Source organism: Alosa pseudoharengus, unplaced genomic scaffold, assembly GCF_046254945.1.
Source record: "Alosa pseudoharengus isolate Yale_2024_CS ecotype anadromous, Long Island Sound unplaced genomic scaffold, YU_APseudo_1.1 YU_APseudo_1.1_scf_3, whole genome shotgun sequence".
Taxonomy (NCBI): domain Eukaryota; kingdom Metazoa; phylum Chordata; class Actinopteri; order Clupeiformes; family Clupeidae; genus Alosa; species Alosa pseudoharengus.
This window is the reverse complement of record NW_027468718.1, coordinates 14,330,356-14,346,848: the sequence shown is the minus strand read 5'-3', so window position 1 is coordinate 14,346,848 and position 16,493 is coordinate 14,330,356. Positions and strand designations below refer to the sequence as shown.

General features: G+C 47.1%; 1 protein-coding gene across 1 annotated transcript in view; it reads left to right on the top strand.

Moving 5' to 3' along the window:
* The window catches only part of mphosph8 (M-phase phosphoprotein 8), a 24,679-nt gene extending 9,594 nt beyond the window's left edge, over positions 1 to 15,085 (top strand). Inside the window, 13 exon segments of the mRNA XM_076263250.1 lie at positions 4,701 to 5,789; positions 6,366 to 6,456; positions 7,584 to 7,723; positions 7,726 to 7,837; positions 8,345 to 8,467; positions 9,235 to 9,323; positions 9,681 to 9,821; positions 10,610 to 10,696; positions 11,181 to 11,335; positions 11,695 to 11,852; positions 12,204 to 12,328; positions 13,089 to 13,172; positions 14,248 to 15,085. Coding sequence (XP_076119365.1) covers positions 4,701 to 5,789; positions 6,366 to 6,456; positions 7,584 to 7,723; positions 7,726 to 7,837; positions 8,345 to 8,467; positions 9,235 to 9,323; positions 9,681 to 9,821; positions 10,610 to 10,696; positions 11,181 to 11,335; positions 11,695 to 11,852; positions 12,204 to 12,328; positions 13,089 to 13,172; positions 14,248 to 14,289 — 2,436 coding nt within the window. The 3' untranslated portion in view covers positions 14,290 to 15,085.
* Positions 15,086 to 16,493: the final 1,408 nt, after the last annotated feature.

Below are 16,493 nucleotides of genomic sequence, written 5' to 3'. Positions count from 1 at the left end.
AGTGTAAACGTGGTCTAGTGTTATCCAATTGCGTGCAGTGAGATTTTTAAATGCATGCTTGTTGCCGCCCCTCGAGTTGGGCCATTACATTGTTCTTGGCCAGACCCTTAATCTTTCTAGATTATCAGGGTCTGGATTTTCCAGGCTATGAGAGGACCTGGATGAAGACAAATGGCATGCTTGACTAGGTTCAGGTCTGTCTAATCAGTTTTACCAACTGCTCTGGTGACTAGTCTGGAAAGGAATGTTTGTGTGTGTGTGTGAGCGCGTGTGTGCATGCGTGCATCCGTGCATGCATGTGAATGTGTAAGTTTGAAAAAAAAACAAGACTGACAACATACACACCCCAGTTTGTGTACACAGCTAAAATTAAATCCACGCCTAAATTCTAGCTCAGCCTAGCAAAGAAGGAATGCACAACCTAAAGGCGGAAGAACAGGAAAGTACACTACACATACGCGTGTGCGTGCGCAGGTGCACACACACACACGCACACACGCTCACCACAGCCCCTCCTCACCACATACATACACACACACCACATTCCTCCATACACACATACAGTCATATGTATACATACATACCCCATACAGTCATATGTATACATACATACCCCATACATACACATACCAACCCACATATTTATATATGCTTGTACATTATACCCACATAAGTGCCTGCAGGCTTGCAGATATAACCTTACACAATGGAGCCAGCTCAGTAGTCACGCATATGCAGTACAAACGGCAAATGTCTGAAGACACACACACACACACACACACTCACTTATTCACAAACATGAACACACATTTACCACCCGTGGAGGACAATGTGTGCCTGATTGGTTGGAAACAAAGGACAAAGGCTAGGGCTCGGGGCCCAGGGACGCCACATAGAAAGTAGCCCTGGCCTGCAGACAAGGTTGCAGGACGTAAGCAGCCACGCCTTGATCACAGAATGCACAACAACAACAACAACAACAACAACAAATGAGTCCGGCTTTTAATCAGTCATTTTATAGGTGGGTCTGTATGGGAAGTCACCGCAAACAGGAACAACGGAGCCTGCTGTGGGTCAGGTGTCAGAGAGGGGAACACATGGTGGGAGTGGGGGGGGGGGGGGGGGGCAAGGCATTGGAGGGAGGGAGGGAGGGAGGGAGGGAGTGAAGGTGGGAGGGAGTGAGGGAGGGAGTGAGTGAGTGAGTGAGGGTGAAAGAGATGGTCATGGGGTAGTAGAGTGGATGAGACAGAGAGAGAGAGAGTTCAGCTCTTCAGAAGATGAGATTGATGGACATGGTTGGAGTGGACAAGGGGAGGGGCTGGTTATGGACTTCTGGTGGTGTGGGGGGAGGAAGAGTGAGAGTGGGGGGAGGGTGGGTATGCAAAGGTCTGAGCAGAGAAATGCAGAGGTCACCAGGAGGCAGGGCAGGCAGTGAAACTGGGTGGGTGTGTGTGTGTATATTAAGCTGCGTGTGTGCCAGTGGGAGTGCCCATGAAGGTTGCTGCTGAGTCTCTGTGAGGAAATGCACACACACACACACACTCACAGTGAGAGTGTGTCACAAGCACAAAGAGGGCCTGCAGAAAGGCTGTGTTTCTACGGCTTAATAACAGTAATCAACATAAGAATGAATGCATCCGCTGGTGGTGTGCATTCACCCATTCAATCTGTTATTCAGTCAGAGACAAACACACAGCTGGGAGAACTCACTCACACACACACACACACACTCACACACTCACTCTCACACTCACACTCACACTCACACTCACTCTCTCACTCACACTCACACTCACTCTCTCACTCACTCACTCACTCACTCTCTGGGTATAGGGATTATACCCAGGGCGCCATCTTTTGAGTGCGTGGGGTCGAGTCACATGTGAGTGTGTGGGGGGTGGTTATCGACTGTTGAGAGGATTTAGTATGTCCGGAAGTCCTCCTATGACATTTCTGTCAGCATTCTCTCTCTCTCTCTCTCTCTCTCTCTCTCTCTCTCTCTCTCTCTCTCTCTCTCTCTCTCTCTCTCTCTCTCTCTCTCTCTCTCTCTCTCTCTCTCTCTCTCTCTCTCTCTCTCTCTCTCTCTCTGTCTCTGTCTCTGTCTCTGTCTCTGTCTCTGTCTCTGTCTCTGTCTCTGTCTCTGTCTCTGTCTCTGTCTCTGTCTCTGTCTCTGTCTCTGTCTCTCTCTCTCTGTGTGTGTGTTTTGTGGGTTATTTTCTTTGTCCTTGAGTGGTCTTTGTCCTTGCAGGGCAGAGTGCACGGTGCACCAAGCAGATCAGATTCTCTCTGAAGATCCATTGGAAAGCAATGGATAGTAGACTTAACACCACGTGCCCCCCCCCCCCCCACACACACACACACACACACTCCCAGCCCATCTCCATCTCATCAGCTGATATGCAGCCTCAGGAGATGCTGGAGATATAGGCTTACTGCTTTCAAACACAAATCCTGCCATTGCCCCAGTTGAAGACCTCGAATAGATCGGTTAGGTTCCATAACGGTAGACCCCTGCACTGTCTCTCATTCTCTGCTTCCTGAGTACCTTAGACCTTTTGAGTGACCACATGAGTCTGGAAATCAAGAGATATGGTGGTGGTGCTCCTGTCCTGTCTCCTGTTGCCCCTATGCTCATCATCATTCTCTGTGACCTTTGAACTCTGCAGGGGGAGGTGCTGTACCGCGTGCGCTGGAAGAACTACACCTCGGACGAAGACACCTGGGAGCCCGAGGCCCACCTGGAGGACTGCAGAGAGGTGCTGCTGGCCTACAAGAAGGCCCTGGCCGAGAACAAGCCCAAGAAGGATGCCAGCGTGGTGAGTGACCTTTGACCTGGCAGCACTGGGACAGCAGTGATGGGACTCTTGACCTGTCGCTGAACTAATATTTGGATTCCACAATTGCCAGATTTGTGTGCATAGATAGGTCTTGTTTGTGGTCGTTTTCAGGACACAAATTAGATTTGGAATTACTGTTATTTGGATGAAGGCTTTGGAAGGTGTGGAAAATGCTATAAATAAGTTTCCAGACTGTGAAAAAGCCTGACATAAAATGCTGTCTGAAACAAAAGGTGTAATCAAACCACTGTAATACAGGCCACATTTAAAAAATAATGGCTATTTGGGGAAAAATATATTTAATTCTGAAATGATCTTGTTGAGGCCAGGAAAAGTGTTGATATTCAGAAAGCCTTTTTCTTTTGGGAGAGGAAGAGTATTCATGCAGGTTTTGACCTTTTAAAAATAAAGACGGTTCAATACTGAAGGATTTGGAGTAGGAAAGAACACATCTGGAAAATCATTTGATAAAGTCTGGAGTCTGCCCTGCACGGCTTCAACCACAGTCTCAGGACCTGTGTCTGATGCTAATGTTAAATCACTGCAAGGGACATCGTCCGCATGAAGGGAACTGTCAAAAGCAAACAAATGAAAATAAAACAACAAGCTAGTTTCTAATCAATAGAAGCAGTCCCAGCCTAATTCACCCTCTGATCTTAGAACCAGATAGAAGGAATAGCAGAAATAGTAGCCATGAAAAGCAGGAAATGACCTATTGAAGTCTGAATCTAAGTCTCTTGCCTGACCCAGTGGTTAACTTAACACGGCACATTCTGCATGAGCAAATTTATGAATGAATGAACGGACGAATGAATGAACAGTAGTTTCTATCCCAACCTGAAGCCCCATACCTCCCTTGAGTCCACCGTCGATGCTGACGTTCTTACGTTTATACTACCTCAGACCCCTTGCAGTGATGATAGCTCAAGGTCCCTCTCTGAGCCACCCCCCCAAAGCCAGGTAATACACATCTAATGACTTTTTGCCTTCTCTGGGTGGGGATGCTCACACGCCCCCCCAGTAGTATGATGGTGTCATGATAGTCGATATAGTGCTATACCAATTTAATAGTACTGTGTTTGTTTTGTAGTTGTATGTGGAATTTTCATTTATTTAAACAATCGTGATGTGCTAGTGTTTGGAGAATGTTTTGTGTTGCATCGAAATGTAGTGGCCTTTGTGATGGCTCTGTGTTTGACTCCAGAATCTCTGTGTTGTAGTAGGCTGCTAGTGGTGTGATAACTGTGGTGATGCATTCAGTATCCTGCTTACAGCCAGGCTACATCAGGGGGGTATTCCAAGTACGCGCTTTAGTGACAAACCTGGATAAGTGGTAAACCTCCTACAACAAGAACCCTATGGCATTGTTTTGTTAGGAGAATGAAGCCATACAGCTCTTAGGTTTACCACTTACTCTGAGTTAACTTACCCAGGTTTGTCACTAAACCACGTACTTGGAACACCCCCCCCCCCCCCCCCCCCCCCCCCCCCCAGGCATGGTGTTCCGTTCACAGAGCATAACATTGTTTTGATTGCATCACATCTGGGGTAGCCAGTTCCATTAATTATAGTGGAACCCAATTATCGCAGCCAAGGGAAAGCTTTAGTTATGTGCTTGGTGTAGCCTGTCTATTAGTACAATAAAATAACAAACTATTGATGCCATCTAGTTTATGTTAAATGCAATACTTGGGAAATGGTTATGATTGTGTGTGGGTATTGTTCTTCTGTTTTCACCACCCTTTTTTGGATACCAGGTTTTGCTCAGTCATGTTGATGCTGCCTTTGCCAGTGTTTTGGTCTCTGCTCTGACATTAATCCTTTGTTTTTTTTGTCCGTTGTTTTGTTCTCCTCTTCCCAAAGCTGCCGATGAAAAGCGACATCTTCAACGCCGACTCGGAGAGCAGCGACACGGAGCGGCCCGTCACCGCGCCCGTGAAGAAGAAGAAAAAGAAGAAGAAGCAGCAGTCGGAGCCCGAAGACGACGAGCTCCTGGTGAAGGAGAAGAAGAAGAAGAAGAAGAAGAAATGGAAGGAGGACAAGCCCCTGCCAGCGCCGGAGACGGACAAGGAGGAAGAGGAGGAGGAGGATGAGGAGGCGGCCCGCGAGGCTCCTCCTCTTCCGCCGCCGCCACCGCAGCAGTCCCGCAAGGACCACAAAGCCGCCGAGAGCAAGCGCAGGCTGCCGGAGTCGGACGACTCGGACGCCCCCGTCGCCCCGAAGAAGCACAAGAAGGAGGGCAAGCTGAAAGATGGCGGCGGGAAGCAGCAGAAGAAGAAGGAGAAGGAGAGCGCGGAAGAGGGGAAGAAGATGAAGCGGAAGAAGGTCAAGAAGGGGCTGGAGTCGTCCGACGAGGACGAGGGCACCAACAGCGAGGTGGCCGCCGAGACGCAGTCGCTCGGCTACGAGGACACGGCGGAGAGCCACAGCGACACGCCGGCGAGGGCCAAGCCGTCGGAGAAGGAGCGGGAGCGGGCACAGCAGAAGGCAGAGGCCAAGAAGAAGAGCAAAAGCGACCTGAAGCTGCAGGGCCTGAAAGAGCTCATGCAGGACAAGAAGCCCAAGAAGCCCGAGGGGTCAGGGTCCGGGTCCAGTTCCGGAGCCGCCACGCTCAGGGACAGCAGCCTGAGCAAGCTCAAGAGCCTGACCGGCGGCGGCGGCAGCAGCAGCAGCAAGAGCCACAAGCCGCCCCGGGGCAGCAACGAGGGCGACGCCGCGGAGGCCAAGCCGCGGGGGAAAGGACAGGAGTCGGCCTCGCAGCGAGCGCCCTCTTCGTCCTCCTCTTCCTCGTCGTCCTCGGGCCGCGGCAAAGAGGACGAGGCCAGGGAGGGCGTGGCGGTGGCGGGTGGCGCCGCCTCCAACCTGTTTGAAGAATTCCTGCTCAACTGCGAGGCCAAGGACCGGGCACCGCGGCGACACGGACAACACACGGGCACCGCTGGCACAGAGAAGGTAGGGCACTGTTAAACGGCCTATTAAATAGGAGATGGCAGTCCTGAGGCACCCAGAGGCCATCAGGGCTTAAAGTTCTCAGGCACTGTGCCGTTTACCATGTACAAATAGATAAAGTGTAACGACTTCATACATTTCTGATAACTTCTGGCACAGATATGTTCTTTGCTTTTAAAACCCTGAAGTCTTCTACCTGTGGCCCTAAGAACACTTGGTGGAAGTCAGTGTTGTCTCCTGATCTAAAACGAAATAAGATGTGCTCAGATCATAAAGAGTCCTTGAGCAGAAAAGAAAACCTGCTGATTGATAACGTGGTTGTGGACATTGTTTATTTCCTCAGCTAATAATGCTATGTCCACGTTCAGGAAACACATCTACTCTGTATGGCATGTCATCTCTTGTTAGTCAGGTTAGGGAACTCTCTCTCTCTCTCTCTCTCTCTCTCTCTCTCTCTCTCTCTCTCTCTTTCTTTCTTTCTCTCTCTCTCTCTCTCTCTCTCTATCTCTCTCTCTCTCTCACTATCCTTCTTTTCTGCTGCCTCAGCAGTGTTCAAGTCTGTTCTTGTTGCCATGGCAGAATGCGGCCAAATCGGACAAGAAGACGAGGCCCATGAAGGAGTCCCCAGCACGACGGCCAGACGCTGACAAGGCAGACAAATCCAAAGATGGTGAGGCAGCACAGCAAGCACGCCAAGCCGTCTGTCTGTCTGTCTGTGCACGTCTGTCTGTGCGTCTGTCTGTGCACGTCTGTCTGTCCAGTGTTTCCCACAGAATTGAATTCTATTTGTGGTGGTAGGTTTGCAGAATTAACTTGAAAGCAACAGTTTTTAACAAATTAGTGCAGTGTGGTTATGATTCTAACCAGATTTAAGCACAATTTAGTACAACCTGGAAAATCATTGTGTGGTGGTCAATGTTGATATTGTGGTGGGCCGCCACAAATAAGTCAATGTATGGGAAACACTGCTGTCTGTCTGTGCTGTCTGTCTGTGCACTATCATCTGTCTGTCTGTCTGTGCACGTCTGTCTGTCTGTGCACTATCGTCTGTCTGTCTGTCTGTGGACGTCTGTCTGTCCCTGTGTGTGCCTGTTTTTCTCTGAGTGTGTCTGTCTTTGTGCCTGTCTTTTTCTCTCTCTCTCTCTCTGTGTGTGTGTGTGTGTGTGTGTGTGTGTGTGTGTGTGTGTGTGTGTGTGTGTGTGTGTGTGTGTGTGTGTGTGTGTGTGTGTGTGTGTGTGTGTGTGTGTGTGTGTGTGTGTGTGTGTGTGTGTGTGTGTGTGTGTGTGTGTGTGTGTGTGTGTGTGTGTGTGTGTGTGTGTGTGTGTGTGTGTGTGTGTGTGTGTGTGTCTCTGCGTATGTCTGTCAACACAGAGCTCATCTAAATGCATGGCATTTCTCAAGCCAGCGCTATAAAGCATCTGGAATATGGATGGAATGTTTAATGAATGTCTTCTATTGTTGCCTGACCTTTAATAGAATTCCTATTTCCTCTTCCTCTCCACAGACACTAAATATGACTCATTACACACAATCCCTACCCAGAAACCCTTGTTATTATGTTACAATGTAATTGTAATGTGAAGTCCCAGGGTTCTTCCCTCTTTCATTCTCTCTCTCTCTCTGTCTCCGCCTTTTTTTCTTTTCCTCTGCACATCCTTCCTCGTTCTCTCTTTCGATCCTGCTGTTGGTGACCTACTTTTTTTTTGTTTTTCAAATCTCTGCTCTAATGGGTGTAATCGGTCATCCATGTTTGTGGCCTCACTGTGCGACTCACTGCCTCTGGTCGTCCATCTACAGCGTCGCGCTCCGGACAGAGCCCCGCGACCCCGGACTCGGACGGCGAGGAGAGGAGGGAGGAACCTCCTGCGAGGTCAAAGGTCGAGGAACGCAAGGAGCGCACGACGGCAGAGGAGGAGGAGAGACGGCGGAAGGAGCGGACGAGGCCAGCAAGTGGAGGGAGCGGCGGCGGAAGAGGCAGGACAGCGAAACGCGCCTCGGCGACGACAATCAAGACACACACGACTCCTTAGAGAGGCCTGACAAAACGCCTGGTACAATACTTGTTCTGTTTGTTTTTGTTTGTTTGTTGTCGTGGTTACTCAGGATGAATGCAGAAAGACGCTCACTCTGTTTGCGGGCTGTTTGATGTTAGTTTGTTGTTGCATATGTGTTTGCTTTGGTTAGAGAGTGGAAAATGGTGTGTTGATTGTGTGTAAATGATGTAGTTGGTAATACTGCTTCCCATAGAAGTCTTATTAAATGTTAACAATCTTCTAAAATGGCAAAAAAGCTTATTGAGGCCATCTCGGGTCAGAGCACGCGGGTGCCCCCCCCCACATCTCGGGTCAGAGCAGGCGAGATTAATTAAGACCCATAAAAGCCCAGTAGTGGTGGGTGATTGGGCACAGGGTCTCTGTTGTTCTCGGTTTGTCTCTTTACTGTGCCGTTCTTGTTCCCAATTAGTAGTTTACCAATAAATATTAGCTGTGTTCAAAAATACCTGCTGCAAATACTCGATGTTTGGTGATGGTGGAATGTGTGTGTGTGTGATGGTGTAGATCGGGGCCAGGCCTCACTGAACCTCGGGGTGGATATTAAGCTGGACTGGATGACACTGGATGACTTTCAGAAACACTTGAACGGGGAGGACGAGATTCTCTCCGCAGAGCCACTAACTCCCAGTGAGTGCAAAGCCTTTGTGTGCGTGCGTGCGCACACACACACACACACACTTTTGCATTTCACAAATTCTCGCTTTACACATACTCATATGCACACACACTCATCACTTTCACTTTCTCTCTCTCTGTCTTTTTATGGCCTCTTCTCACGTACACTCACACTCTCACACTTTCTCTTTCTCCCAGGCTCTCTCAAACACAGGGCTTATGGTTTCAAGCCATGGGCTGGATCGTTTAAGATTTGAAAATAGGCAATATGCCTGCCAGCCTATGACTTCTTCAAAAATTGTCTGATAACTTCAGGCACAGGCATTTTCTTTGCTTTAAGCCCTGCAAACACCCACCCACCAACACACAGACCCACCCTCACAGAGTGCTCAAAATTTAGTACTAAAACATATGCAGCATGGATGGAATTGTTTTTCTTTTTCTGGGCACCTGCCTTCGGTTCCCATCCTGAAGCCTGCTGTTCCTCAGATGTCTGAGTCGGACCACACAAGCTTCAGACCGCTGTGTGGAACAACATGCAACGTCTCATTTTCTCTTGACATCTTTTTCCCTTTCTCTTTTACTTCCTGACTTTCTACTCTGTCTCTCTCTCTCTCTCTCACACACACACACACACACACACACACACACACACACACACACACACACACACACACACACTTACTCACTTACTCATCATCTTTTCGAGGTCATTGTGAGATTCATATTCATCCTCTTCTCTCTCTGTGCCTATTTGTGTTTGTGTTTGTGTGACTCAGCTGAGCTGCGGGAGGCAGTGAAGAGTGGAGATTACCTGGCTGTGAAACTTGCAATTGCTTCCAACGTGGACTACAATCTGGATCAGGAGGTGGGCGCTTCACCTGTCACTTATTTCACGTAGGCTCACAGAGGGATTGTAGCCTTTGTATAAAAATGACCCAAAAAGTCCCCCCCCGCCCCCCTAAAAAGAAAACTTAGGAACATTCCAGTGTAAGCGGGAAAAAACCTCCAAAGGACATTCCTCTCGTAAGCATTCCTCAGTTTTAAGTGCAGGAGTGCAGTCGTGGGAGGAATTCCAGGCCGAGTCTAGAGGAGGGGGGGTGGTGTATAATTTGCGTGTACCCTGATGTAATGGTGGGGCTGGGAGTCTTGTCATGTGGTGTGGTGGTCAGGGAGTGGGAGTGCGAGGGGGTTATTATGGCGCTGACTCTGCTGCCCCCTGCAGGACTCCAGCGGTATGTCCCTGATGATGCTGGCAGCCGCAGGGGGACACGATGACATACTGCGGCTACTCATCAAGAAGGGCGTGAAGGTGAACGGCCGGCAGAAGAACGGCTCCACCGCGCTCATGCACGCCGCCGAGAAGGTAGGAACACACACACACACACACACACACACACACACACACACACACACACACACACACACACACACACACACACACACACACACACACACACACTCACACACACACACCCCCCAAAACAAAGCGGTTTCTCACTGCTAAATAGAAGTTGTTGAGCTGACGAGGTCTTTCAGGAGAGTAATAAAACAAAGTGATAAAAGAGTAATAAAGTAATAAAAGTTCACGAGCGGAGCATCCTTAGAGGGGACAGAATTGAGTTGAAGACACACCTTCACTTGTGTGTGTGTGTGTGTCCAACATTGAGCTGAGGGTAATAGACAGGTGGAGACGGGCTCAAATAAATGGGTAATAAATCCTGAAGAAATATTGGATAGAGGCTAGACAAAGAGCTCTGTATTTTATTTCCTCTCTGCCACACTTCTAAACACATTACTCTCAGCCAGAGGTAGTGCAGTTACAAATGCTGATAGAAACACTGTTGTAATGGAGTTGACTGGAGGAGTGAATGCAGGTGGTAGTCATTACTCCCTGGTGGGAGTGGTGTTTCAGATGAAAGTTTGATGATAAAATTGGAGTTAACATTGTGTTAGTTTAGTCTTTGCCACTGTATCACAGTGAGCCCCGTCACCCAGGAAGGTCCAGTCTTTGCTACTATGGCCCGGGCATGTCCGCTCATGGACAGAGCTCGTCCTTCTCCGCTCACGTCCTCCATGGACTTACCCTCAATTTTACCTAGAGTCCCTCACCACTCTTCTGCTCTTGTTTTTCTCCTTCCTGTCCGCGTGCAGAACTTCCTCACCACCGTGGCTATTCTGCTGGAAGCCGGTTGCTATGTCAACACACAGCAGCTGGGAGGAGAGACGGCGCTGATGAAGGTGAGGACGAAAGGGAACGGGTTGTGTGAAATGGGACTAAACTTCCTCATTCCCTTGAGGATCAGTAAATTATGTATCTGTTTGTCTATCTCCACCCCACCCCCTCTCTCTCTCTCTCTGTCTTTTGCTATCTAAAATTAGCCTTCTTCCTCTTTCACTCTCTCTCTCTCTCTTTCTTTCTTTCTTTCTTTCTCTCTCTCTCTCTCTCGCGCTCTCTGTCCATCTGTTGGTCTCTCGTTTGTTGTTGACAGTCACATTCTACACTCTTAGGAGTACTATTAATAGTATGTTGAAAGTCTGATGCAGACGATGCTAAAATGACCACGTCTGTCTGTCTGCCTTGAGAGTAGAGGTAGTGCGTGCCGTAGATAATCAACAGTGATTAATGAATCTCCTCAATGACTACTGTTGAATGCAAGACACTGCAGTATTCGATGCATTGCTTATAAAAGAAGCCCCTCTCTTCCGTGTTCTCTCTGGACAGGCGTGCAAGCGAGGCAATGCGGACGTGGTGCGCCTCCTGCTGGAGTATGGGGCAGACTGCAACATCTTGTCCAAGCACAAGAACACGGCCATGCACTTTGCCAAGATCAGCAACAACCTGGTGGTGTATGACCTAATCAAAGACCACATCCACACGTGAGTATGGAGCTTGCACAGGGAAATGAGTCTGGGTTTTCACAGTCATGGAAATCTTAGCTGGAAAACATCGTAAGTTATTCACTGTGTCATTGCGATACAGTGCTTACATTGTTAGTTTTCATCATGGTCTGATTACGCTGAATACACTTGAATTTGATGGACCATACCCATTGAATATTAAGGACCATACAGACGGAGTTTGGAAATGATTAAATGTCTAGACTGATTTTGAAGTTTGTAATAAACAGAGTAAATTGGGGGACTGTATATTATTAAGTGTTTATGTGTGGTCTCATTTATTCCCTTTCTCTTTCCAACACACACACACACACACACACACACACACACACACACAGGTTATCGACGGTAGCAGAGGAGACAATCCGAGCGTACTTTGAGACGCGATTGGCCTTGCTGGAGCCAGTGTTCCCCTTAGCCTGCCACAGACTGTGTGAGGGGCCAGACTTCTCTCTGGACTTCAACTACAAACCCCCCACACACAACCCTGGAGAAGGTACACACATACACAACACAACACACACACACACACACACACACAACCCTGGAGAGGGTAAACATACACACACACGTTTGTCTGCGCCGTTAGATTCAATTTTCTCAACCAAGGAGGTTTTATTATGAGGCAAATTCACAGTGACACGGTCAATTAGTTCTGTCACTGAGTTCATTTTTAAATTTAAATAATAGACATCAAGTTGATGCCTGTGCCTCACATAATTTTCACCTGCTGTGTTTTGTGTTAAGATTGTGAGAGTGAATTTAAATCACACTGACAGACACATGCGCGCACACACCATCCATGCCTTTCACGCATTTCCTGTTCTGTGATCTGGGTTTGCCGTAGGATCAGGTATCCTTCTCTTCATCTTCCACGCCAACTTCCTGAGCGAGGTCACAGCCAGGCTGTGTGGGCCCTGTAGCGTCCATGCCGTCGTCCTCAACGACAAGTTCCAGCTGCCCATCTTCCTGGTAGGTCTTAGCTTCTGGTGAGGTCACATCCTGCTTTGTTGTACTCAATTGATGAATGTTGATCTGGTCAGATGTTTATTTGTTTGCTTGTGCGTTTCGTTTTTGAGGGTCAGTTTGCAACTTACTACACGTTTACAAATATTGACACTGTTCTCCTGCTGCTTGCACCTTGAGCAAGTGAAGAATTTTCACTGATGTCCTGGAAAAATTGACGACGCATAGACGCATTGTAGACACATAGCTCCATTGGTCAGTTATGTAGGTCAGATGTTTCGTAGCTCTCTTGAATTCCCCTGACCTTCATCACATGTACCACCAGGTAGACTTAGTTTGTATTTGATGTCCTTTATGTTATCTAAACATTTGTGGTCAAAACAAAACACAAGATGCCTAAGTGTTTTGTAGTCATCCTAATACGCGTGTTTGACCTTATCATAGTCACTGATTTAGATGCATACTACTACGTGTTTGACCAAACTGCAAATGTCCTTGACGATATTTGGTGGCTGTGAACAAGGCGAATACGAGGAGGATGACTGGAACGATCACCTCTTGTTACTCTAACAACAGTAACTACTCACAGACCTGTTAAACCTCAGTGGTTTCAAAAGCCCACTTACCCACTTGAGCCTTGGGATTATTTCAGGTCACAGTCACATCTCTGTCCGCTGACATAATACAGAAATGTGAGCAATGGGGTTAGGATGAGTAATGAGGTTGATGGGTGGTTAACATGTGTTGTGTCTGTTGCCCCCTACAGGACAGTCACTTCATCTACTCCTTCAGTCCGGTGCTGGGATCCAACAAACTGTTTATCAGACTCGCCGAGGCCCCAACCGCTAAGGCAAGTCCTGGGTGGGGGGCTCATTGACTGATTAGATGTTTGCTTTGGTTGGTTTTATTTATGGATATAGAACACAATGGAGATTCAAGACAAGAGAAACATGCAAGTGTCTTATTATTAATATTATTATTATTATACAGTACACAATATAACATGCATCAAATCCCTCTGGTATGGGAGATGGATGTGCTAAATGCAAAATCAGAGAGCATCTGTGTGTGTAACAGATATATATATATACCAGGTGTATATCCACTAGGACTCCTGCACTCAACTCGTTCAACAGGGTAGTACCAGGCTGCATTTAGATGCAAGAACATCCGACTGGAAAGGTCATTGAGTACAAAAATGAAGACCGGTCAAAGACGTCTCAATCGATTGCTGAGACATTGTGTGTGTGAGTGTGTGAGTGTGTGAGAGTGTGTGAGAGAGAGAGAGTCAGATCAGAGCCTCATCTGGGCCAGATCTTTTCCACAGCTGGTTTACTCCTAAATAGTCCAAGGACTTGACTGGATATAGGAATGTCCTCCTTGCCTGGAAAGGTCATTGAGTGAAGACACAGAGGCAGCTTTAAGATGTCTCAATCAATTATAGAGAGCGGTTTTGCATTTGTAGTCATGGATACCTATGACATGGGTAACTTGATACTCTTGTGCATTCTATTCCTAGACGCTGTAGCTATTTTATGCTATTGTTGCTGTTTGCACTCCAGGAGGTAGCATGAAGATCACTTCTGAATATTTATAGTTCCGTCAATCTAATTAAGGCGGCATCAGAGGTTGTGCAATAAAATACCAACTGCAACAAACATTTTAGAACTGATGTCAATGTCACTTTTAGATGGTTTGTAAATAAACATAATCTCTGTCCAAAACTAAAACTCTTTCAGTAGCTAAAATATGTTGTAATAATAACATGTTTAATGTCACTGACTTTTTTTGTTTGTCATCTTTCTGACTGTAGTCACATGACTGAAATTACACTTACTGCTAATGCTGATGCTATTTTAAGGAAAGATACATTAATGGCGGACCTTAAATAAATTCTAAATGAAGATGCCTTTGTCTTTCTACAGGTCAAGCTCCTCATCTGTGCGTACAGAGTTCAGCTGCAGTGACCTGATCAGTGAACATCCTTCAGATCAACAGTCCAGAGGACCTGAATGAAATGCTCCGTTAGACAAACACACATAGATAGACAGACACACACACACACACACACACACACACACACACACACACACACTCAAATATCACACAGATGCAGACAAAGATACTTGTGTGCACACACACACACACACATGCGCGCGCACCACTGCAGACACAAGAACTCATGTGTGCGAACAAAGATCACTCACAAAGGAGTGCAGTGGTGTCAGCTCACCAAGGACTTCTCAGTTGGTTTCCATTCAATTCAGGAGAACTGGAACTTAGTGGTCCAAAAGGGTGTGGCCCAGCCTTCCCTTGAAGAAGAGCATGTCGCGTCTTTCTTTTTTTAGATAGTTTGTTTTCGGCGAGCAGCAGAGTGTAACGTGTGTGAGAGCACCGTCCCATGTACAACACACACGTTCAAAGTGTTGCGGACACTCCTCTATACCCCCCCCACCCCAACAGGCCAATACACCCCTCACCACAGCCACAGGAAAAGGGTGTGTGTGTGTGAGAAAAGGAGAGTGAGAGCCTGTTTTAAGTTTTATACCTGAAGGTCATTTGTAAATCTTGTTTGTTTGTATATTTTCTTTTCCTTAATAGAATAATTTATCTGCAGATTTAATTTAGTATCCAGCTTTTTTGATCTCTTCCCATTTTATTCTGCGACCTGCCGTGTGTGTGTGTGTGTGTGTGTGTGTGTGTGTGTGTGTGTGTGTGTGTGTGTGTGTGTGTGTGTGTGTGTGTGTGTGTGTGTGTGTGTGTGTGTGTGTGTGTGTGTGTGTGTGTGTGTGTGTGTGTGTGTGTGTGTGTGTGTGTGTGTGTGTGTGTGTGTGTGTGTGTGTGTGTGTGTGTGTGTGTGTGTGTGTGTGTGTGTGTGTGTGTGTGTGTGTGTGTGTGTGTGTGTGAGAGAGAGAGAGAGAGAGAGAATGTCTAGCTGATATGTGTCCTTGTGTGTTAAAAGTGTGCCTCTGCGCATTTGTGTGTTTTCCGTACACACACACACACCAGTGGAGGCGACTATCACAGTAGAAGAAAGCTCTTGACCTGACTGAGTCGGGGAGGGAGCACAGGGCACTGGACTTGATGTGGTTTGGTTTAGGTGTAAACAAACCATCAGAGCCTCTGTCATGTTTTATGTGTGTTTGTATGTCCACTTTTTTTTCTTTTTCAGTTTTCTTTCCTTTAAAGCCTTCCTTCCCAGGTACATGCATCAGGGCTGTAGGTGTATTACTTATGACTGCTAATGTACTGAGAGCTCCACTTGTCAGCAGGTAGACACTGTAACACGTGTGTGTGTGTGTGCGCGTCTGTGTGAGCAGACAGACTCTGTCACCTTAAGGGCTACGACGTGCCTGCCTTGGGAAGCAGCACAGCGCGTTTCTTTTGTTTTGGGGGGGGGGGGTAATCAAGTGAGGAGCAATCATCTGTTGTCACTTGTCACTGTTGCAGCTTTGTGGGAGAACAATAAACTGTTCGTGTTCTCCTTTCTGCTACTGGGGAACGTCCAGGAAGTGATGCGCAGACATCTACAGCAGGGCCTGTCTGATATTCTGTACATGTTGGGAACCAGACGTGGAGAGACTTGTTTTGTTTTGTCCCCTAGTGTTTTTCTCCATTATGTCTGCCAATAAACCTGGTGGCGTGTCAACACTGAACATGGCTTTTTAAAAAAAAATATATATAGCTGCTAAAAGTTAATTTTTACCGTTCTGAGGCCAATTGCTGCCTTTTTCCCCCCCTACCCTCATGTAAATGGTGTCAGTGACTGCATCGTTCAGTTATTTGCATGTCCTAGTCAAACAAAACAAATCAAACAGTTCCAAAATGGATGTTGCGTAAGCGATGGTAATGGTACAGAAACTATCATAACATGACTTTTTTAAAAGAGGATTGCATTGCTTATTTTGTGGAAAATGGCACTTTTTTCCAATAAGTCTTTTGTTTTAGTCTTTTCCCACCATGGTTTGTCCCCAAATATGTGGCCTCAACTTAAGGTTGTGTGTGAGTCTCTATGGAAAGCTTGAGGAAGAGAGTGGCTGATTGTGTGTGTGTGTGTGTTTTTCGTGTGTGTGTGTGTTTTTGTTTCCTCCTCCTCTGCCTCCTGTGCAGTCTGACACACCCTAAATCAGGGGCTCACGTTGTCTCTGGAAAACAATATATATTAAAAAAG